The 25628-nt window shown below is 35.7% G+C and overlaps 1 protein-coding gene and 1 non-coding gene across 12 annotated transcripts in view; one reads left to right on the top strand and one right to left on the bottom strand.

Moving 5' to 3' along the window:
- The window catches only part of LOC138705289 (DNA-directed RNA polymerase I subunit RPA1-like), a 191616-nt gene that overhangs the window by 105035 nt on the left and 60953 nt on the right, over positions 1-25628 (top strand). For all 11 annotated transcript variants that reach the window (XM_069834147.1, XM_069834140.1, XM_069834137.1 and 8 more), the window contains 6 exons: positions 83-303; positions 999-1131; positions 5126-5348; positions 10237-10351; positions 13345-13537; positions 22949-23122. In XM_069834147.1, the coding sequence (XP_069690248.1) occupies positions 83-303; positions 999-1131; positions 5126-5348; positions 10237-10351; positions 13345-13537; positions 22949-23122 (1059 nt within the window). The remainder of the gene's footprint in view (positions 1-82; positions 304-998; positions 1132-5125; positions 5349-10236; positions 10352-13344; positions 13538-22948; positions 23123-25628) is intronic.
- Positions 6646-6718, bottom strand: TRNAN-AUU (transfer RNA asparagine (anticodon AUU)). Its single transcript has one exon. It is a non-coding gene; the product is annotated as a tRNA-Asn (tRNA).

Raw genomic sequence — 25628 nt, 5'->3', positions numbered from 1 at the left:
GGCAGGTGTGCGTGTGTTTTTTTCTAACACGTCAATTCAAAATAAAGTGTCATACAGATATGTTGTTTCTTTTTTTATACAGATTATTGAGAAAAAAGAAGGTATTATTCGTATGCATATGATGGGGAAGCGAGTAAATTATGCAGCTCGCTCTGTTATAACTCCAGATCCATGTTTAAACATTGATGAAATTGGTCTCCCCGAGGAATTTGCCAAATGTTTGACATATCCTGTGCCTGTAACAGGATGGAATGTTGCAGAGTTACAGAACATGGTGCTGAATGGGCCAAATAAACATCCAGGGTAAGATAAGTAACATGTCACAGGTAATTTTGTTTCTTTTGTATGGCCTTCAAAATTTTGTCTTTGTTAGAAGAGAACCAATTTTATTATTGTTTCATACATTTATGGCGGCCGGGTAGCTCAGTTGGTAGAGCAGCTGGCTACGAACTGAAAGGTCCGGGGTTCGATCCCAGGTGGTGACAGGATTTTTTCTCGTTGCCAAACTTTCAGAACGGCCCCGAGGTTCACTCAGCCTCCTATAAAATTGAGTACCGGGTCTTTCCCGGGGGTAAAAGGCGGTCAGAGCGTGGTGCCGACCACACCACCTCATTCTAGTGCCGAGGTCATGGAAAGCATGGGGCTCTACCTCCATGCCCCCCAAGTGCCTTCATGGCATGTTATGGGGATACCTTTACCTTTATCATACATTTATAAAATGAGAGTCGATTGAAATAAAGATACTGGATAAAGGTACTGTTTGCAAAGGTCTTGGCTACAAATGCAGCATGTTATGCAGTTTTATCAACTTACCACAGTGGCTAGGTATCCATTGATATAATATTTCTTTTTGGAGATTCTTAAGTTCACTTACTTTCATTTCCTTTTTCTTAATAAAGTAATGAGTTTGTGGAAAATCTGTTGTGAAGCAAATTGAAATACATATAATTAACTCAGTGTAATTATGAACGAGTGCCTTACATGATGCTCCTTTTCAGAGCTGTGATGGTCCAAAATGAAGATGGTTCTGTGATAAGATTGTCTGCTTTCAACTCTAACCAGCGAGAAAGTGTTGCAAAACGCCTCTTGACGCCGAGTGATTCAACTCACAACTCCCAGAGGTTGAAAGTGGTGTGTATAGTGTTCTGGAGCAAATTTACCTCTTCTCACACTTTAGAAATGTCGCTTGTGGTTGCACGAAATTCATTAAATCCAATTTATAAACACTAAATTGTACAGGAAAACTTTTTTATACTTTTCATACTCAAATGTTTTTTTTTTCTTCAAGTCCCAGCAAAATTCCTATACTTTTCACGTTAATTTATTTTGGTTACACATTTCTTTTATACAATTTTTACACTTAAAGTTCGTTCCAACAAGTAGTTTATGTATCAATTCATGTACGAACCTTGTATCATCTTATGCACGTGTGCTGGTTAGGTACCTACTATGGGATTGAAATAGAAGTGAATGATGTTGAAACACTTTTTCAGATCATCACATACTAAAACCAGAGATTCTGTAACTTTTGCCTGACAATGGGCTGCTTGATTATTATCGTGTTGCAGCTAATTCAAATTGCAAAAAATAAAATTTCGATAATTTTATATAAAAAGATAACAAAAAGATTGTAAGGTAAAAAATGTAATTAACTGTTTCATTACCCAAATAATTTTCATTCTCTTTCTTTTTGGTGAAAATTTAAATTAAATCTTTAATTTTTATTGGGCAAATCGCAATATAGCGAACGTAGAAGCTCCGTCCATGGCCCCTTCCACTTTTCCCCTACTAGCTCATCAGACACACTACGTGATAGGTGAGTGTTGTGTCGAATGCACATTTCATGTGGGTGGGGATAACTTACCCTACCGGCGTTCAGTATATTGTGATTTATCCTTTTTATTATTTGCAGTTCATTTTCCATCTTAACCTCTAAATTGTGATGTGAAAGACATAAGCAGTCGATCTTGTCTTTCTTCAGTATCCAGGAGACGTTAGTGAGCATATGCACATGTCCAAGACAGTACATGCCTCAGTGCACCAACTACTTCTGATTGCTCCAGATCGTGCCAAAAGTTTGTTGGAACGTTCAACTGAAGTACATGTTTCCGGTTCAGAATTGGTTTGAGTGTGTTGGAATGTCTTTTCTGTACTGCACATGCTTACAATAGTTACGGATGGTTACTGACTGTTGTTGGAACGAATCTTTATACAACTTAATCGCATTTTAAACCCCAGGAGATAATGAACATCATTTAAACATTCTAAATGAATTTTGCTCGAAATTAGGTTTGCCATAAAAATACAGTGTGTGTTCATTGTTAAGACTCAGAAATTCGTAGAAATTTGAAACTGCCCATGCTTTCCTCCCCCATTCTTGTGTATCTATTTTTCTGACGATGTTACTGCTTTCGAAACAGTGAAATATTTTGTAAACACCATGATGTAACTGAACAAATTATGGAACAATTATCAAAATTTTAGGATATGGTTTGTTCTTTAGGAGCTAGCAGTCCAAAATAATTGACGTGTTTGTAAAATAATCACATGTTATTAAATGGAAATCACACTGGAAGAACGAGGTAATCAGTGTTGTAAAATTGCCTGGATTGGAGTGGTATGTATCAGCCAGTTGTGGCTCTGAGCAACTAGATTTCCTACAAATAAATTTATATTATTGGAGAATCGTGTTATAAATTTGAGGACCGTATTATAGACTCAAAGATTTATTTATTTATTTATTTATTTATGTATGTATTTATTTATTTATTTATTTATCTATTCTGGTGTAGTTAAGGCCATTATGTATACACTATATACAAAGTAAAGCTACACAAGAAATAGACAGAGAGAAAAAAACACTGTAAACAAAGTAAAGCCACACAAAAATATACACAGGTTGCAGTCACACAAACTTTAAATGAGTGATTAAGTATCATAATAAATTGTATCCTAACTAATTAACTAACATACACAAACTTGCAGTTTTAATCTAGATTAAAAAAGAAAAGGAAAAAAAAAACACAAATCAATACTTCTAGCAGTACCTAAAAAACATTAAATAAGACAAAATTTTCCAATTTAATTTTGAATTGTGATAAAGTCCGGCAGTCCCTGACGTCATTAGGTAACGAATTCCAGAGACGAGGTATTTCTACAGTATAGGAAGATGAGTACAAAGACGTTCTATGATGAGGGATAGAAAGAAGTGCTTGATGTCGGTTTCGAAGAGTTGTAAGAAATTGAAAGCGTGATAACAGATAATTCGGAGTAGAAGTATGCATGATTCTAAACAGAAGAGACAGTGAATGTATTGTTCTTCATTCCTTCAGACGCACCCATGAAAGTAACTGGAGGGAAGGTGTTATATGGTCAAATTTACGAGTATTGCAGATGAATCGTATGCACACATTATGAACACGTAGTCTCTCAGCTAAGAGTGAACTTACATTAGTTAGCAAGGAATCGCAATAATCAAAATGGGGCATTACAAGTGTCTGAATAAGATTCTTTTTTTGGACTAAGATGGCGTAATTTTGAAGTTCTAAATTTCTTTTATGGAAATTTTACTGAATTGACTTGTTTTTCCCATAAAATCTTTAAATGTTACTTCATATGTTATTGAATGTCATTTTAATTATATGTTTTCCTCACTTACGTTTTTTCTTTCTCCAGACCCCATAAAAATGCATAAATGAAGTTTTACTGTGTGCGGTTATGAAAAATTTCTTAATTGTATACATTTGGTCCTTTATTTAATAGCTCTTAATAATACTTTTGCAACTGACTATGGATTGGAAAGTTCTAGGTCCAATTCCAAGTGGTGGCGAGATTTTTCTCGTTGCCAGAACTTGCAGAACAGTCCTGAGGTTCATTCACCCTTCTATCAAATTGAGTACAAGATTTTTTCCAAAAGTGAAGGCGGTTGGAGCATGATTCTGATCACACCACCTCATTCCAGTACCAAGGTCATGAAAGCATCTCGACACGCCCCAAGTAACTTCATGACTGACATAGCTTTACCTTTTTGCCTAATAATAATTTTAATTGTTGTAATTACTGGTTTGTACCAAAGTAAATTGAATTTTTAAGTATGTTTTGGCTTACAATGAGACTCGTTTACTTTATAAATTTGTAATTACTGATTTTATGACTTATTTCACAAAATTAAAAGCAAACAATATGAATTTGTTTTTTCAGAATATTTCTTTTTCTCGTTCTGTGAAGTGTTTCGTAATGTTTGAAGAAGTTCAGGGAATAAAATTAAGTAGGTATGTTCCAAATACAAAAATTGAAACAGATTGGTAATATACAGAGCGTTCGCCTAAGGGTGGGGCCAGGAAAGCGGCCTGCCTGCGGTGTCGCTTGTGGGAATCATCTATCCGTAAGCTTCCGCTTTCTTCTACTATACTCTGTAGGGTTTTAATTTTAAAAGTTTAGCAGCAGTAAAGACTGATGTTTTTGAAACACTAACTTCCTGTGAAACACGTCTTAGAGATTTATTAGGAGAGCCTGTAAATTATGCACTGATTTCATCAATTTTTTTCTCCCGTCAGTACTCTTTGTTTTCGCTTAGGAATTGTAGCATTTATCGACCCTGTTGTCCTTAATTTGTTAACAAGACGTCTAACAGTTTCTCTACCCTGAATTTTTGCACGCGAATATTTCACTTCAAATTGGCTACACACTTCTCTACATGACTCTGTTTTCACATTTGCATCATACATAAAAACTCTTTGTTCAAGCGTGAATTTTGCGTTTTGCATTGTTAAGAAATTTTACACAATGCTGAGTATTTAAGCAACTGTGTCAAGAAACTGCACTGTACGTGTTAAATACTGCAACATCTGGCTCACAACTGATAACTTGTCGACCTTGATGTTCTTGATTGTCGAGCGTGTCTCAACTGCGCGCACAAAGCGGCGTATCAGTACATGCCGCTTTCCTGGCCCCACCCGTAGGCGAATGCTCTGTATAATATAGGTTATTTTTAACATTGATCTTAATCTCGTTTCCTGATAATAATGTGTTTAATAATCACATGAGGTGTTTGAATCTAAAATACTTTTGTATGTTCTGTAGCACTTGTTTGAACTATATAATCTATTATATTGTTTTTCTGTAGGTTCACAGACATCTCTGCAATGGAGACGTGTTACTTCTAAACAGGCAGCCTACTCTACATAGACCTAGCATCATGGCCCATACTGCACGAATCCTGAAAGGAGAGAAAACTATACGGTTGCACTATGCAAACTGCAAAGCTTACAACGCTGATTTTGATGGTGATGAAATGAATGCTCATTTTCCCCAGAACGAAGTTGCTCGCAGTGAAGCCTACAATATTTGTATGTATTAATTATCTCACGATTACTTACAGCTTTCCTCTTCATTAATTTTAAATAGCACTGTAGCATTCTGTTATAGATTTAACACTTGCTACTGCCTGTCAAAAGGTGCCACTCTTTAATGCAGGAAATTTTCTTTGTGCTCCAAATAACTCCACTCAAATTTAAAATAATATGTTATGTAAGAAACACAGCTTTCTTGAGTCACGTGCAGGCATGAGTAATGTAATAGGAATCGTTTATTTGGATGTTCACTAACAGTTTGAGCTGATCCATTAGCTGTCAGTTTTTTCCGGAACACAGAAGTGCTTGTCCTTGACTCACATGGTATGTGTGGACGTCTATGTGTGCAGACATGTGTGACATGGAACCTTATTTGTGACATTTTTTCGGAATATCGGAACATTTTGTCTTTGTTATTTATTTAATTTTTTTGTGCTTGGCTGATTACCGAGTTATTATTATTCACTCGAATTCCATAAAAGCAAGTACAGGCAATATGTTGTTATCTATGTTGGCGGGACATAAGGAGTCTTCTGGCATTCCAGTACAGTTTTGAGAGGTTCTTCGTCTTCTGGAGAGTAGGATCCAGTTTTCGGCATTGAAGAGATGTTCTCCATTCATTTTAGTGCTTTGGTCCTTGCAGATGGTGCAGTGTTCAGAGTTATAAATTTTCATGCGATATAGATGTGATGCTAGACAGTCACGCTCAGTGCAGGCAATATCACAAGTTCTATTCATATTTATTATCATCATACGACTTAGAGGTGGTGGTTTCCCTCAGATTTTTGTATACGGTTCACCACTACACTTGAGTATATTCAATCATATATCCTAAAATATTTTTCCTCTCATCTATATCTCCCCATATCTTCCATTACCTAAAGTTCAACTCTATTTCAGTCTATTTTCTCCCTCCATCCTTTCTGATATCTTGTACAGTATTTTCAACTCTTCACTTCTTTATCCCGAATACTATGCTGCACTGTCTACCTTACTCTTGTTTACAAACATTCTATTCATCCGTCTCTATTATCATTGTCATCTTCCATTACTATTATCCCTAATTTTCTGTTTTCTTAAACCTTTTCTTCTCTGACTAATATTCACTAATTTTTCTACTTTCTCAACTACATTACCATATTATATTATTTGTTTCATTTATTGTTCCGATGTTCTACTGTTTATAATACTTCCTTACTATTACTTGTTCAATGCACATAATTTTTTACGCAAATCAAGCTTTCAGGTATAACTCCCTGTAAAGTTGATTTGAATAATTTCGAGGGAAAAATTGTTCCGGAGCCGGGTATCGAACCCGGGACCTTTGGTTAAATGCACCAACGCTCTACCAACTGAGCTACTCGGGAACTCTGTCAGACACCGATCCAACTTTTCCCTCTATATCCACAGACCTCAAAGTGGGCTGACAACCGTCAAGCAACTAACATTGAGTGCACACTAACTCCGTGTGACTTAAATTGTGGTTTTCTGTTAATGAACAGTGACGTGTATTATGCAAATCAAGCTAACTCCCTGTAAAGTTGATTTGAATAATTTCGAGGTTGTCAGCCCACTTTGAAGTCTGTGGATATAGAGGGAAAAGTTGGATCGGTGTCTGGTAGAGTTTCCGAGTAGCTCAGTTGGTAGAGCATTGGTACATTTAACCAAAGGTCCCAGGTTCGATACCCGGCCCTGGAACAATTTTTCCCTCGAAATTAATCATTTTTTTCCCCTTTATTGGATAACTTTTTCCGTTCGCTCTCACTACTTTTGCTCACTTTCTACCTCCTCCACTTTCCATATTCTTCTTCTCTCAGTTACATGAAACACTCAGTATTATTTTTTCCTAACTCGTATTAGCCTCACTACCGTCATTACTTTTCTTCTCGCTGTTTATTCTATTCATTTTCTCCTTAACACTTCATTACTTATTCCTCTATCTTATTATCAGATCCACTTCAGTTACACTAATTGATCTAATCATCACATTTTTGATGGCATCAATACCTCAGACTATGTCAGATTTCTCCTCTAGTTCACTTATTACACTTCACACATCCCTGTTTCTTTAACTATCTTATATTCGCTGAACTTTTTTTTACAAGTTTTCGCACCCTATCAATGTCTCCTATGGTCGCTGAACTTGGATCATCTCCGCTCTTCTTCTCTCTCATATTCTCGACTTCTTCTTTCTTCTCTTCATCTCAATCCCTTTCGTAACTTACACTTGGACTTGCACTTGTCAAGACTTCTTCCATTACACTCTACTTATTCTCCTATTTTCCCAACTCTGGATTCCTCTCCCTCTCTTTCCTCCTTCTTTCCTCTATCATCCCCTCACTTGATTCATATCAATCAATAGCTTCCCATTCTTCACTAGACTCATTCATCATCACACAGATTAAACATATTTGTTATTATTCCAGAAGTATATTTGGCATTTGATTTTAAAAGAAAACAATCAGATAATTTTTCGAAACACTTTATTTATTATTTGTAATAAATAATATGAATCTTCCATAGCCAAAAACTTGAGTATTAGAGCCACTACTATATTTCCTCGTGTATTAGACGCACTTTTTTCCATAATTCTTGGTTTAAAAATCGAGGCTAAGTATTATATGCCAGGAAAAAATTTTAGGCAAAAAAATCATAACTATCTGACATTCCACGTGATAATCACAGCTGTTTCGACATCGAACATTGAACTGATATTGAAAATCATTGACTTGTGCGACTTCGAAAGCGTTGATATATCAAGGAGCAGTAATAATACGAAATGAATAAAAAATGTAGCACCGTATAACCTAGAACTGAATACAAATAAAGGAATATAATGATGTTATAGTATGTACATTCAGACTTCGCGAATAAGTATATCAACACGAAAATATACCCAAGCTGAAAAAATTGAACACTGAACAGTAGCCTTCTTCACTAATACTCTATCAACTGCTGTGTTGTCAGTTTGCTTCATGTTGTTACTATCACATGCACTGCTGTGAAATCCTGCAAAAAAAAGATGTTGTTCAGAGAGTGATGACTGAGAATCCTTTGCATAAAGGCAATAACATCTTGCATAGTAAGGCATCAGAACTGTGCAACAGACTCTTCTGCTGTTGTGTAGTGGTCATCGGATCTCTATCTACATTACACAAAGCTGTCAGGTGCATAGTTACAATTGTATTATATTTTTTACATTCCATCGCTTCGCAGCTAGAATATGGAATATGTCGAAAGAAAAATCGTAATAGTACTACAAAGACTTACTCCATAGGACAGTCTAGTGAAATAGTAAGGCATTCAGTAATGGCAACAATACTGTAAATCAGCACTCCTAGCGGTGAGCATCAGAATCTTTTAATATGTAATAAAGGAGCGATTGTTGCATAAATGTGGAATATTAAAAGTCTGTAAGTAACCATATTTTGTGAATACAGGGACTGTTTCTGATTTGTATTAAGTAATACCGCCCTAGAAATGTTCAGTAAGGTATGAACAAAGATGCATCATAAAAATACAAGTTACAAGAGGAAAAAAATGCAACTCAGAAACTTGTGGGAGAAAAGTTCTACCATACCGAACTGTTGCAAAATGGGTGGAAGCGAGGCATTTGCTTTCAATCAAAAGTTGGCATCCGAACAGCTTTAGATTGATCAGTGAAAAAGAGATCCAGAAATGATGCTGCAGATGGAGTCCATCATCTTCCAAGGGTTTGTCAATGTACTGTTGACTGGCAGGGGTATGTAATGCCAAAAGCAACCTAAATAAATTTAGGGAGAAACACTAACTATGTTGCCATTATTTTTCGAATGCCCTTGTATATACAGAAGGGTTTTACATTATACTAATACAACACAAGGGGTTAGTATCGATACTTAATACAAGATAAAAATATACGTTCAGCATTGTTGAATGTCATGAATTCATCTACAGAATAGAAGGTGTGAGAAATTAGGTACCTGTTTAATTTGACCCTAAATATTCGTAAGTTTTTATTTTTTTATATCCACAGGAAGGCTATTAAAATGTTTACTGCCATGTAACATACTTAAACACTTGTATATTTGGCATGTTTGCTTGAACTGACGGACTAATACAGTAATTTGCAATAAAATTCTCTGTGTGCTAATGCAACATCTGTACAAATTCATTTTATATTACGTGTTATGCATTACATTGCTTGTGTCTATATGTGACATTAGATTTTTTTAAAACTTTCTATATTTAATTACCTAAGTATTCATTGAAATTGATCATAAAATGTATTGTAAAACTTTTCTTGTTACCAGAATTACCTTTGGACCTATGTATCCTAAGTTCAAACCCATACATAGTAGTATTTTAAGTGGATAAAATTGCAAAACATAGTTACTTCCATTGATTAAGAAAGTAGAGTTGTTGGTCCCATTTTATAGATTTACTTATATTGGAGATTTAGTTGTTCAAAAATAATGACGAATAAAGACAAAATTCTGTATCTAGTTCTACTATTATTCTTCAGTCTCAACTCTTGGTAACATGTATCGCCATGATAACTTAAAGATTTACTGTAGGAAAGAGTGAGAGTGATTAAGATCTCATTAGTACACATCCTTCTGTATACCGATACACAAACTGTGTTAATTAAGATGACACCAGACAAGAGTACTCGTTGATCTAGTTCTCAAGTGGGTACCAACCAAACTATGCCATTGACTCTGTAGCATGTCCTTGAATGAATCAAGGAAACATGTTTAGTATATTTTGTAATGGTCAATTGAAAGATTAAAAAAGCAAAGTTTGTAAGAAATTATGTTCTTAAAATTTTCCTTGAATTGCACCTGCTCTTTCATCCCAAACAGATACATTTGGCTTCCATTCCTGAATTTTGTTTCATTTTCAGTGAGTGTAAATAATCAGTACCTGGTTCCAAAAGATGGAACGCCATTGAGTGGCTTGATTCAAGACCATATTGTGGCAGGAGTACTGCTGTCTATTAGAGGACGATTTTTTGTAAAGTGAGTAAACTAATAATTCCCTAGAGTCAGTGTGAAACATATCACTTTTCTCTTTTTCATTTCAAGATCAGTGGCAAATATTTAGATTATGCCCTGTTATTTTTAAAAACACAATACCTATAATTCGAATTATTATTATTATTATTATTATTATTATTATTATTATTATTATTATTATTATTATTATTATTACCGTTTTATTTTCCGCACAATATTAAATAATGCTGTATTCACTTTAAATCTAACCAGGTTAGACTGCATGCAATTTATGTGGCCTATATGCAGCGTTCGACAAAAATGCCTTCTGAAGCCTCAGGGTGTATTACTGTTCACAGATCTCATACAAGCGCTGAGCAGACAAAGAATGTGTTAGGGTGAAACACCTGTCACTTCGGATGCCGTAAAAGCAGAGTGTAAGTCTGCATGCTATACGACAGTGACGGACTGACACACAGTTTTCTGCCTGCTTGACCTTACGTTTTTATGGTTATTCTGACAGTGATATTTTTCAGCATAATAGCAAATGAACATAGTTTATTCACCACTCAAAGATCCGCACCTTTTACAATTTAGCTTTCAGTGTAGCATGATTTCGTGACAGTTCAAGTGCTCAAGTTTCGTTCAGATCATCGAGAAGATAAAGTTGTATTTTGTTGTTTTGTTTAATGTCAACATGGGTGACTGTGACAAAGTGTTGTTACATTGGAAAACATAAATTGAAACCTTTTCAACATATAACTTTGAGGAAAAGCAAATTATAGCCTATTTTCTCAGGACAGACTAGTAGGGTGCTATTCATAGATATTTCGCAGCACGCGCTACGAGCGTACTAAGCTAGCCCCGGCTATCCACTGGCTACTAGTACAGAATTCAAATCATATCCTATCGCTAACATTGGTTTATGAATACGAAAAACGCTGATCGTCCACCGGAAACCCACGCTAAAAATGTCTATGAATACGGCCCGTAGTGCCTAAATTAACAGCGGGTGGATTTCAAATATAAATATACTGGTAAATCTACAGAATTACATTTTGGAAGTTAAAGAATAGAACTTTATGCTGTGTAATAATAATAATAATAATAATAATATAATAATAATATAAGGAATAATGTCTAATCACGCCAACTTTCTTGAGAGAAATTAAAACAATTGCATGGTCATGCATGCTTCGCCACTGTTCAAGATGTCAAATTGTCCTGAACTTACTTTGACTAGGATGTTATCAGTGCATATAATTCATTATTTACTTCATAGCTTTAAGCCTGTTTCTTCCTTCAAGAGAGGTTTAAGCCTGTATCCTATTTCAACAGAATTCAATTTCCATGTGGCCAGAAGGTGCCAGTATCATATGAGTTTGATATCTAGTAATATTTTGGTGTATCTCTCTGTTGACATTTTAAAAATATGTGTGTACCAGTCTTGTTTCTGTTTGTTTATATACACTCAAGTAAATGGAAAATACGCAATTCTGTTTGTTTTGTATATATAAAAGCGTTATAGGCCTATTCTATCACCTAATTAGCTTTTTCCTTTCTTTGTGTTTGTTGCAGCTCACACAAGTCAGCATAGGTATAACATTCTCATTTGTGCTTTTCAAAATATGTTTATATATTCTTCATATGTTCCACATATTCTTTGATGTATAATTAATTCCATATTAACATCTTGTTTGAGGTGCTGTGATATATTAAAAACCAGATGATGAACATTTGATGCATGCTCTGTAATGTTATCTTCTATCTTCAGGTACGATCACATGTCGCTACTTTTGTTGTGCAACTTTTGTACTGCAGCTGCAAAAGTTGCGTGTCGTGTTCACACATAAGCCAAAAGTAGCGCACTGCATGCTACTTTTCGTGCTGCGCAACCCGAGTGCAGCAAAAGTTGCAACTGGAGGTTGCGAGTCTGTTCACACACAAGGCGCTACTTTTGCAGCCGCAGTCATGCTGCAGGTTTCCATCTCCATGTTGACTTCTCAATATACATTTTGTGGTTATGTTCGCATTATTAATAAACTCATGCGAAAGCTTATTTATCTATTATTTGCTTTTCTGTCGTATCTAGTATTCAGAAATTGGCATTATTTTTACTATAAAGCTTTTAAAAACGCCTATATACTTAAATGATAACCAACATATTCACATAATCAATGTTGGCAACCCTCCTGTTTGAAACTACACTACAGAAAATTTTAAAAATGAATTATATCGTCAGCAAAATGCTCAGACTGTGTTGTGCATTTAATAACTGTTACAAGTAATTTATTTTCATCACATATAACATTAAAATACATCCAAACAATAAAAGTGGGTGGCAACACTGGTCGCAACCGCAGGAAAAGTTTCAACAAAACCGATATCAAAAATGCTGCGGCAGCAACCCTGAGAACCGTGTTCACACGTCGCTACTTCTAAGCTGCGCGCAGCATGGAAAAGTAGCGAGCAGCAGGTTCGGCAGCCGCTACTTTTCGGGTTTCACCTTTGTTCACACGTCGCAGTACGAGAGTTGCGCAGTTTTTTGTACTGCATCGCTGCAAAAGTAGCGACGTGTGACCGTACCTTTACATGGAGTTTTGCTTCCTTAAAATGTCATCGTTTTCATTTTTTCATCTATATTCGTAAAGGTCTAATTTCTTTCATTCTACAATGCACAATTTCTCTTGCTAATGGTGGAATACTGTTTAATTCTCATATTGATAAAATGTTCATGTAATATAAATTAGTGCTTGGCAGTTGTAATTTTCACAAAAGATTAAATGTAAACCTAAGAACAGTTAAACTTACTGCTAGAGTGTTGTCTGGCGTGACTCTTTGGATACAATAGATAGTTACGTGTTTAAATTTTGTATAATGCGGAAAATAATTCCCCCCCCCCCCCCCTGCTTTGAACAAGTTGATGTTATGTATTTTAGAAGTTCAACATTAATACAATCGTAGCCTACAGACTAGCAGGCGGAATGTACATTACAAACATTGAATTTGTGTTGCAGAGAAGAGTACCAGCAGCTTGTCTTCCAGGGACTGGGGCATCAGAAGGGCGAGATCAAGCTGTTGTCACCAGCCATATTGAAACCAGCTCCTCTTTGGTCTGGGAAACAAATAATTTCTACAATAATTATAAACAATGTGCCTAAGGGACAGCACCCACTTACTCTCACTTCCTCATCAAAAGTCTCAGACCAGGTATGTATACTATCCATTGTAAGTGCTCATTGCACCATCATACTCTAGTGGTTACTGTACTTGCCCCTGGTTCCCAGGTTTGCCTTTTATTGCTTCTGTCACTCCATTGGCCACATCAGATTACACTCTCGTATTGCCTTGGCAATTCTTTTCCTTCAGCTGATGCAAGGTCTTTGTCTTTCCTGCATCCTTGCTGTGACCGTGACAAGATCTGCGTTCTGGCATCCTTTCATACTACTGCAGTGCTTTACCTCCCAATCATTCAGCTACTGATTCTTTTTGGTTCATTTTTTCTCTTATTACATAATTTCAAATTCATTGTAATGCAGAAACTAGGCAACTCCTTTGCAATCCATCCATTTCCTTCGGATATAGTTTTTGTTTGTCTCTGATGCTCACTTTAACACTTATTATAAAATATGTTGTTGTTTTCTAATGCCAGGCGTTTGACAATAAAGTCATTTGACCTCTTGCACTCCAATATTTTTCAAAGATATTATATCATGGTCAGCCACTGACGCATGGATTTTGAGGTGTTCCGAATCCATTTCTTGGTTTGAATTGCACAATGGGCAGTTAGGGGACTGATATATTCCAATTCTATGCAAGTATTTGGCCAAACAATCATGGCCTGTTGCCAATCTAAATGCAGCTACAGACGATTTTCGTGGTAAATCGGGAATCAACTGTGGATTATGATGCAGAGAGTTCCATTTTTTCCCTTGAGATTGTATTATCAAATTTTGTTTGTTGAAGTCTAAGTATGTAGATTTAATAAATCTCTTCACAGAGTAATACGTAGATTTAATAACAGGTCTATAAGTAGCAATGCTGCCCTTCTTTGCGAAAGCATCCACATTCTCGTTTCCCAGGATTTCACAATGGGATGGTATCCATTGGAATACAATTCTTTTATTGAGTGATAATAATTGAGAGAGCATTTTAGTTATTTCTGCTGTTTGAGATGAAGGTGTGTGTTTAGAGACGATTGATAGAATAGCTGACAATATAACTGCATTCTTAAATTTATTGATGTGGCATAGAAGATTCCTGAAACTTTCACTGATTGCAATGATTTCACCATCAAAACTTGTTGTTCCATATCCAAGAGATCTATAAAGTGAGAAGAGACAGCACGTAACACCTGCACCTGCAACTTTTTCCCTGGAGATCAAGGATCCGTCGGTGTATAAATGAAGCCAGTTTTGTGGAGGGTACCTAATATTAATTGTCTCTAAAGACAATTGTTTCATTAATTTAGTGTTTATTTTATTTTTATTTTTATTTATTTTTTTTTATTTATTTATTTAACCTGGTAGAGGTAAGGCCATCAGGCCTTCTCTTCCCCTCTACCAGGGGATTACAACTACAATATAAAGAATACTTCTGATTTCAGTATTTCTTGTGTTAAATTTAGATTATACTCTATATTTAATAGAGTTAAAGTGTTTGGTTTAATTTCTAAGATTTCTTTTAAATTCGGGATATTGATTTTCTGTTTTAATTCTTGAACCATGGATATGAAACTTTTTTGAATTTTCAATCTACAGAGAGGACTCTATGAATGCCAATTGTTTCCTGGTAATCTGATAAGTTTTTCATATTGAATCAGTGGTTTTTCTTCTATTGTCATTTTGATGCTGTTAATATTAGTGAGGAATCTCATAGAATCTATTGGAGTTGTTTTGATTCCACCAGTACTGAGCCTGAGAGCTTGCTTTTGAACATATTCTATTTCGTTTAGGAAAGGTGAAGTAATTAAAATTTCTCCGCAGTATGTCAGCACTGGCTGTATAAACATTTTGTATGTAGTGTTCAAAGTGTTCCAAGAGCATCTCCATTTCTTTCCTGCTAGTCTTTTTAGAAGGAAGAATCTTTTACGAGATTTTTCAGAAATGTATTTCAAATGGTTGCACCTATGTTAACTTACTATCGAAAAAATAAAATATAAAACTTTATTAAAACTTAAAGCTTTAATAATATATCTCATTGACATGTCTGAGACTTTAGCTCGTCTTGCTTTTTAGTGTTCACTGTCATTTGTGGTGGGGGTTGTTTGTATTTATTAGATCAAATAATGTGTGTTTGTTGAATTGTAATTGCGTATTAAGTATATGTTGTGGATGTGCTATTGTGTGTTTGTGGATTTCATATTGTTTTAATATGCTTCACAATACTAACACACAAAATTGCAGCTTCATTCAAAAAACTAAAATACAAGATAGCATATAACTTAAAGATAAATAGGAAGATGTTTGGTGTGGAATTCTGTTTGGAAAATTTTAACCATGCAGAGATAGGGACAAATGTTGATGAAATGAAAAAAAGAGACCTGAAAGAGGAGATAAGGAACATTGCAGTAAAATATACGATGGGAGAACTATTTGGAAAATTAGAAGATGGAGAGGTCATCACACAGGAAAGAATAGCAAGCAATGGAATGAAACAGTCCGTGAATTACAGTGACCAGGAAGAGAGGCCAGCGACCAGCACAGCTGCAGCGGCAAGCAAGGATGACGTCAATAAGCGATCGAGCAAGAAAGAAGAACTTGCACTAAAATAATGATGGTGACACCAGGCAGACAATAAGGGGATAAACGAATGGCAGTAGGAAAAGGAAACAACTGATTTGTCATTAGAAGAAGAAATGGCCTAGGCAGAAAACCAGATATCTACACTATAGTCAACAATAGTTACTAAAAATACAGGGCAAGAGCTCCATATTAAGGCTACTTTTGCTGTGCAACTTTTGTACTGCAGCTGCAAAAGTTGCGTGTCGTGTTCACACGTAAGCCAGAAGTAGCGCGCTGCACGCTACTTTTTGTGCTGTGCAATCCGAATACTGCAAAAGTTGCAACTGAAGGTTGCGAGTCTGTTCACACATAAGGCACTGCTTTTGCAGCTGCAGTCTTGCTACAGCTTTCCGTATCCATGTTGACTTTTCAATATGCATTTTGTGAGTATGTTCACATTAGAGTTTTGGATTATGAAACTCATGCGATAGCTTACTTATCTATTATTTGCTTTTCTGTCCTAATTAGTATTCAGAAATTAGCATTATTTTTACTATAAAGCTATTAAAAAACGCCTATATACTTAAATGAGAACCAACATATTCACGTAATCATTGTTGGCAATCCTCTTGTTTGAAACTACGCTATGAAAAATAAGAAAAAAATTAATTATATCATCAGCAAATATACTCTGACTGTGTTGTACATTTAGTAACTGTTACAAATCATTTATTTACATCACATCTAACATTAAAATATATCCAAACAATAGAAGTATCATTGGCACATTTGGGTGGCAACACTGGTCGCAACCGCTGCAAAAGTTTCAAGAAAACCGATATCAAAAATGCTGCGGCTGCAACCCTGAGAACCCTGTTCACACGTTGCTACTTTTAAGCTATGTACAGTATGAAAAAGTAACGAGCAGTAGGTTCGGCAGCCGCTGCTTTTTGGGTTGCACCATTGTTTACACGTCACAGTATGAGAGTTGCGCATTTTTTTGTACTGCAGCGCTGCAAAAGTAGCGACGCGTGACTGTACCTTCAGACACATTCTTGTTATGATGATGATCAGTATTAAGGCCTGCAGTGCTATAAGCGATACCTCTTTGATAGAATCAGGTTACATCTGTGGAGCCAACCCTTGACAAATGAATAACTAGGAAAAATAGGTGAAAATGAAAACAAAAACTGCCAACCTGCTCTAATTCGGCCTGCCTACACTTAATGCGCGGATTAGACTTTTTAAATGTAAATCTATTCTTAATTTGTCGTCTTGATGTTAGGAAGTGGCAAATAAGATGGCAAGGAGACAAAAATAATATAGAAAACGGGAAAAACCCACATAAAGGTTGGATGAAGAGTTGAACTAGGCTTACTTGTGGACCAACCTGAAGTCTGGGGTCATGAGGGAACACAGCTCGGTGTGGATCGAGCTGCACAGGTTGTTGTGTGCCCAATTGAAAGATTTTCCACAAATTTTAGAACCTGCCATGTGGCTGTGATATCAGTGAGGGAGATTATGAAGAATGTGCCGTACAAACTGCGCGCATTTTTGTAGAGAAGTACCCCTGGTATTACATGCCAGCATCATTGCACAAGGTGCTTGTACATGCATCAGCGGCCATTTCTGCTGCCCTTCTTCCAATTGATCAGATGATAAATGAAGCTCAAGACGCAACAAACAAAAATATAAAATCACACAAAGAACATCACTTCAGAAAAATTTCCAGAACTGCTACAAATCAGAATATTTTTCGAAGGCTTTTGCTAACATCCGACCCCTTATGTCTTCTATCAGACATTTTCCAAGGAAAATTATGGGATCACTCTCTACTGATGTCGTTAATCTTATGAATGCACCAGAATCTCCTAGAATAGCAACAGAACTTCCATCTTCAGAGGAGGAGGACGATGAGGAAGAAGAAAATGCAGAAGCAGAGAAAACTGATCTATTCAAATAGCAAGGAATGTTTAAGCCACCCAAAAGCAATCTCTGTATGTTAATGGATTGCAACATGCAATATGAAAATAATGTATACTAATATATAGATAATAATATGAAATTAATAAAATGTGGTACTAGCCTATAATTTACAGGACTTGTAGTCTAGTATGAAATGGTTTATATTGGTTATAAAACATGCAATACTCTTCACTTCTTTCTAAAAAATCGTTTTGAAGTGATTTTTGTAAATAATTTTGCCTCTCTGATTTTTGCCGGTTTTTTCGTCTTTTTGGATCATTGAGCAATGGTTTCCTATTTAATTCTGCTTTTCGGTGTTAGGACTTGGGGACACAGATTCTTGTAACTGTTTTCCAGGCATGTCTTGATTTTCCAAATCCCACAGTATGTTCTGTCTTGTAACATAATTTTCCTGAAGGCTTTGTTTTTACCATTCCTTAGTAATTAATACACTTCCTGCAACAGCCCAGATCAGCTCCAGATTTTGAGTTACAGGTTCATTGTTACGTTTCTGTTGCCTCTAGAATTTTCCATGTCATCCAATTAGATTTATTTTACTTCTCACTCCCTGCTCCAGAGGCTTTTTATTAGCTTTGTGAATTCATGATTTTAAATTTTCATACATTGCAGCAGCAGGCCAGTCTTCGTTACATTGATCTTCTGTTCTAATTGTTGATACTGCCATCCTGCAGGAGGTTCGGCATGTGCTCTGCTGCATGTACATAGATGCTTACCAATGAAATACCTAAGAGAAGAATAGACTATGGGCTATACTTGATGTCAGTAGAAATATCTCTTTTCTTGAACATGAAGAAAGGGCCAATGTTGAATGATCCTGTCATAGATCTCTTCTTACAGAAAAATCATCGAATCGAACTTCAATACAAGTAGTCTGTAATGTCACAGTAACTAAATAAAGTTATAGTAATATCGTACTTAGGGGTTAAATTGTATTGATTAATGTCCACCAATAATACCCATGTAATAATATTCACACCACGCCACCGATATATGTACAATATTTAAATCTAAAGTGTAAAATAATTGAAGTAGTTTTATATTATAGACTAGCCGTACCCGTGCGCTCCGCTGCACCTGTTAGAAATAAATATAAAGTAATTACATAATTAAAATAGGACATTTGATCCAGGGAACAACTTTTACAACAGCGCAATAATCTGCTTCGCTCATTACCCGATTTTTTTTACATTGCATTTATTTCATATATATTTTATGTATTTTAACACGATTCAATTGAGCATAGTTAAAATTTGAATGATAAAATAATGGATTGCTAAGCTAACGTACTATTACTGCATACTAAATCAATACACTCTTGTTGTTCGTTAATTCTCTGATATTAAAATGAGTGTACATAAATATTATTTTAAGAAATACAGAAAACGAATGTACAAAATAGCCTATCAAATTTTCTGTGCATAAGAAGCTATTTTAATCTTACCTGTCCTTGATTTACTCAGATGTTACTGTAATAACATTATAGCATTATGTCCATCTAGAGAAACTACACTTTCCAATGGTGAAATAATAATTAATTATAGCTACAAATCGGTTAATTTAGCTTCTGATATTACTTCATACAAACACAGAAACATTCTCTGTAGGCTATGTTTAATAGCTTTCGATTGTTGATGTCCAAGCCCCTGTTTCGATTGTTGTTGTCCAAGACCTCTTATAGACGAAGTCATTTGTTCTTAATTCATTGCACCGTCTTAGATGGCGTTATTTTAATTTTAAAACTCATTTATCTCATTAAATATCAGTCCTATCAAAATTTTGTAAAGAATAAAACTTATCGGAAATCATTTTTAAAGAAACTTTTGTTATGTAACATTTTTCACAAAAATCAATAAAAAGCGAGAAATTTCGATTTATTTAATTCAGGCCCCCTTATAACCCCGCTTTTAAATAAGGTATTTTGAATGCCATATAGCCTAAAATCTAAGTTACAACGAACTTAATTTATATTCCAATTTTCATATAAATCGGTTCAGCCATTATCGCGCGAAAAGGTAACAAACATACAGACAGACATACAAACAAAAATTTCAAAAATGCGATTTTCGGTTTCAGGGTGGTTAATTATATATGTTAGGACCAATTATTTTTGGAAAATCGAAAATTACCGGAAAAATTTCTGCTACAGATTTATTATTAGTATAGATATACATGAAAGAAATATACTAGGGCATTCAATAAGTAATGGTAACAATACTGTAAATCAGCACTCCTAGCAGTGAGCATCGGAATTTTTAGTGCATAATAGAGGAGCAATTGTTATATAAATGTGAAATATTAAAAGTCTTTAAGGAACCATATTTTGTGAATACAGGGACTGTTTCTGATTTGTATTAAGTAATACCGCCCTAAAATATTCAATAAGATATGAACAAAGATGTATCATAAAAATATAAGTTGCAAGAGGGAAAAATGCAACTCAGCGCTTTATGGCATTCCAAGAAGCTTGTGGGAGAGAAGTCCAACCACACTGAACTATTGCAAGTTGGGTGGAAGCGAGGCATTCGCGTTCAATCAACAGTTGACATCCGAAGAGCTTTAGATCGATCAGTGAGAGAGAAGCTCCACAAAATGATGCTGCAGATGAAATCCATCGTCTTTCAAAGATTTGGCAACATGGCAGGGGACCAGGGGCGATTTCTCAGGGCATGCTATGCTTGCTGCGCAAGCCCAATATTTTCGTAGAATGTGTATTTCTCAAAATGAGATTACTTACATTAAAATTTATTTTGATTTTTGGATACTGTATAGGCGTAATACCATCCGCAGGTTGCACACCGCAAGTATTGCAGCGCTTGCTCGTTTCTCGGAGCTACAGGAAAGACGTGGAAATAGCGAGAATATGATGCATGCGCAAGTGCCTTTCTCCTTGGTCCGTCCTAGGCGCACATGCTTCTGTTATGTGTTGTTTGAAGCTCTGATCCGAGAGCTACACCAACGACTATTTAACGTTACACAGAGCAGTATTGACAGCGGGAATGTGCTGTGCAATGTAATTGTATGAGCGGAATGTAATTGTGTTAGCTGCTGCATGTATTATTAATTCTTAAACATTAATTTGAAGTATTGCATTGACTTCGGAATTGTGTGTTATTGAAACCTTATTATTAAATCCATTTTCCCGAAGGACTATTCAAGAGAAGTCAGACATTATAGAGAATATGTGAGCTCGTTCAGTGCAGCTCAACACAACAATGTGCATTGGTTGGCAGGGTCGAAAAAACTAAATAAACTGTTTTGTTGGCCATGTTTGTTATATCATATCAAACTTCTACATCTGATAAGCGAATATGATCCATGACTCATAATGATTTCATAATTATAAAATAAATTATTTATGTGGGTCTGATTATTTTTATTAATTATGAATTATTATATCCTCCCATCTTCCTCTATGAATAAAAGAGCAAGCCTAACTTTCGTGACTAGCATTCGCCCCTGCAGGGGACTGTATTTGAAGTGTGTAATGTCAAAAAAACCTAAATAAATGTAGTGTTGCCATCACTTTTCGAATCCCCTGGCTTGTTTTGTATGTCAAATTACCTTACCAGTTCCGCATGCTGAGGGCTATTGTACAGTCTGTGAAGTCTTTACTTACGGTTTCCTTCATAGCGTCTTTGTTATGAAAACGATTTTGATAGGCAATATTTCTCTCATGGTTGATTGGTTTATATATGATTGACTTTTTTTCAATTGAGGATCTCGAAGTAGTATGTTCGAGAGAATCGTTATACAGCAAGATTATGAATTCATATGTTCCCATTTTCTAGCAGAGTGCTCTCCAATGCGACATGTTATCTGTTACCAAGAGTTTAAATGTAGTACCAGTGAGTCTGGGCAAAGAAATTCGCCTTTATTCATGCGCTATAATTATACTTTCCATCTTGCCTATAAATCCACTAAACTCAGTCGTAATCAAATCTATATAGTTTGGAGCCAATGGTACGGTAACTAGTAAACCACTGATTACATATTTCTCTTATATGAATTTCATATTCTCGTGATTATGTTTTGAAATCCGCGTTTTTTTCTTTCGAAGGCCTTGATCTCAATTTTTTTATTCTAGTGTATGAGAATATGGTAAGTTCTGTCATTTCAATTTTGTAACAATAAGAAGTTTTCATAATCTTGGTCTAGCAATAATTAAATTAATTGTAATTATAGTGAAAGTAATGTATAAACTATGATCAATTCAATAGTCTATAATTAATTAGATCACTGTAGGTAATCGATTGATAATTGATTGATGCACCCTTCATGCAACTGGCAAACTACCTATTAAAAACAGTAAAATCGATGTTTACACAAAGTAAAACTCATACCGTACTTAATATCAGTGCAGAGCAAAAACAAAATAATCTGTAAAAAATTAAGGTGCGCAAATTATGCGAGCAGATATAACTTCCTGCTGATGTAATTTTGAAACATAGACCATGTTTAATAAATTATTTAAATGTTTATATTGTACGATAGTAATTTTAAGTCATAAAAGACAGAAGTAAAAATATAAATAGTTTGTATACGAGTTTTTAAGATGTTATTGTTTAGTCAACTGCCCAAAGACAGGTTTGAACCTCACAAGTGACACCAATAAAGCATCACTCATGAGGTAACTAAGCCAGGAGATAATGGGGTCAGTTCCTTTTCCCTTCCATTGCATACATCGCTGACTAGATACATATTACACTAATCAGACTTCAGATTCATATAAATAAATTGTTCTTTCTCTGACACATATCGTCACGTGAGATGTGCTGCCTGATAATAGACGTACATATCAGCTAGGACCTAAATCAGAGGGTGTTTTTTAAGATATTAGAAACAAATTGCTTCATATATGAGTAATTAGTTTTCCTCCATTAAAGATTATCTTTGTACTTTCATTTCACGATAGGCATGGGCAGTGAAGAGACCTCGATCGTGGAAAGCTGGAGGAACCCCGTTTACTGATCCGAAAACAATGTCAGAAGCAGAGGTCATAATTCGAGATGGTGAGCTTTTATGTGGGGTTCTGGACAAAGCTCATTATGGTGCCACTCCGTACAGTTTGATTCACTGCATGTTCGAGGTAAGCCAAATTATCAGAATGTGTAAGTCCAACTCCAATCTGAGGCTAAAATGGGTAAACTTGTAACGAACCCGAGCTACTAACTTATTGCTGTGGACAGGCATTCAGTTGAAGGACTGAACACTTGTCTGATATTTTATTAATAGGGCTGAATATTGTTTCTCATTTCGATTTCGGGAACTGGATACAACATTATTTGAAGTCTGTTGCATTACAGATTGAGTGTCCACTGTTTTATACACTGACCGGCAAAAAAAGTGGATCACTTTGTAAAAACTGATTCATCGTCAATAAACCACCAATTTAGAGAGAGCATTATTAAATTGAATATGTTTTATGAGTAAGAAAAGATGCATTCAACATTTTTGGAGATGAATATGATGATAAGATGTCTCGGAATGAGCCACTTTCTACCAGACTGGTGCTTCATGGTTTTACAACACAGACCAGCAATAAAACAATGGTGCAGTAACCCCTATTGATGAATTATCAATATGTGTCAGGCACATTTTCTGTCATAAGTCAAAATTTTTCTTTAGTTACTGTTTCGAATTTGATAAGTTAAGATGCCTCCTATTCGAAAAGATTTTGCTGAATCTGTTGCTTTGGTTGTGGGTAGATGACTCATTAGTTTTGAAGCTAATGCCATCGGTGTGTCTTTCAACGTGCCCTGTGGCGATTCTGTGAACTGGGCACTGAGGCTGGAATCAGGCTGTAGTAGGTTTACGTCCACCAGGGATAACAGTTACTGATCCTCTGTGTCTTGCGACATCTCCGCACGACTGTGGTCTAGGCCAGAAATCATCGTCATTGTGATTGAGAATAATGTTAGACAAAGACTCCGAGAAGCCAATTTGACCTCAAGAAGAGCTATGTCAGAAATGTATTTTTTCAGTCGTTGACTTTACTACTTTATATATTTTGTTAGGTGTTAACCTTTACATAAGTTGTGTGATGTATGAACGTTTTCGTTGAGCATGTCAACATCACCAGATACAAACTGTCATTTTACAATATCAATACTCTCAGTATTATCTACACATACAATACATGTTTACTGTCATATGGGGATAAAACCTATTAAAAATTATATGAATTAGTTTTATAATGTTCAATTGTGGATACCCCAAATGTCAACATTTAAAATATACTTATACTATCATGGATATATATATTTTTTTGCAAGTCATCACATGTAAACAATATTATGAACGATGTAATGATATGAGACTAAAAGTGAGATTAAAATATAAAAATGAGCTAACTCTATTCAATGCTTTACTATGCTGCTCAAGAAGAGCAGCAAGATTACTGTTTACTGGAACTAGACTATGAACCAGTGGTCAATGATTCTGTTCATGAATGAATCGCGATTTTGCTTCTGGTCAGCTGATGATAAAGAGAGAATATGGAGGAAGTGTGGGAAGTGATATTCGCCTTGAAACTTCCCCGAAAGAACGACGCTTGTATGCGGCTCAATCATGGTATGGGGCAATATCAGTTTGAGGCCCAAATAGAGCTTGTTTTCATCGTTGGAGGCACTCTGAATGCTCATGGATGTGTTAATAGACCATGTAATCCCCTTTGTTCTCTTCGCTGGCGAAAATTTCATTCTTATGCATGACAGTGTCCACTCCCATGCTCCTCACTACGTGACATCAGGATACCAACTCTGGACTGGGCAGCACGCAATCAAGACTTAGATCCTATTGAACACTTGTGGGATATGCTCGACCAAAGTGTCCGACGTTGCAGCTTCGACACCCTGAACGAAATGTAGGCAGCATTGTTGGAGAAGTGGGCTTTCAACCATCAGGAAATGTGGTCAGCATCGCATTATGAATGGAGAACGTCATCACCACTAGAGCTTGTAACACACAATATTAGGGCGAGGTGCGTGCACAGTGGCATAACCATATGTTATAATGTGAGCCATTGCCTCTAACTTAATGAAATGCATTATTTGAAATTTTGCATAAATTAACCAAGAAATGGATTCGGAACACCTCAAAATCTGTGCTTCATTGGCTAGTCTTGATAATATCTTTGAAAAATATTGGAGTGCAAGAGGTCAAATGACTTTATTGTCAAACGCCTGGCATTAGAAAACAACATATTTACTTCAATTTACAATATGTCTTTTTCAGGATGTAGTAAAAATAAAGCATGAGCTATAAAATTATAGTTCTTAAAAAAATTAAGTGATCCATTTTTTTGGCCGGTCAGTGTAGATAGAATTGTGCTGTGTTATTTTGAATTATGAACCTTGCTCCGATTTTTCATATCATTGGCAGAATGATGTTTTATATGCTAGGAATATTACTTTTTTTTTTCTCGAAAGAGGGCCTGCAGACAAGCACCACAGCCTTGGGCTTATTGTGCAACCTCCTTATGTTGGAATGATTGTTGAAGTCCATTAAGGATCGCTTTTCAAACGTGTGATTCACTGCATGGTTCATCATATCGATTCATCCACAGCATCCAGTCCTGACTGGAGACTGATCCT

This window comes from Periplaneta americana, chromosome 8 (assembly GCF_040183065.1).
Source record: "Periplaneta americana isolate PAMFEO1 chromosome 8, P.americana_PAMFEO1_priV1, whole genome shotgun sequence".
Classification (NCBI taxonomy): Eukaryota; Metazoa; Arthropoda; class Insecta; order Blattodea; family Blattidae; genus Periplaneta; species Periplaneta americana.
The sequence above is the reverse complement of the archived record's forward strand: the minus strand, read 5'-3'. Positions and strand labels throughout refer to the sequence as shown.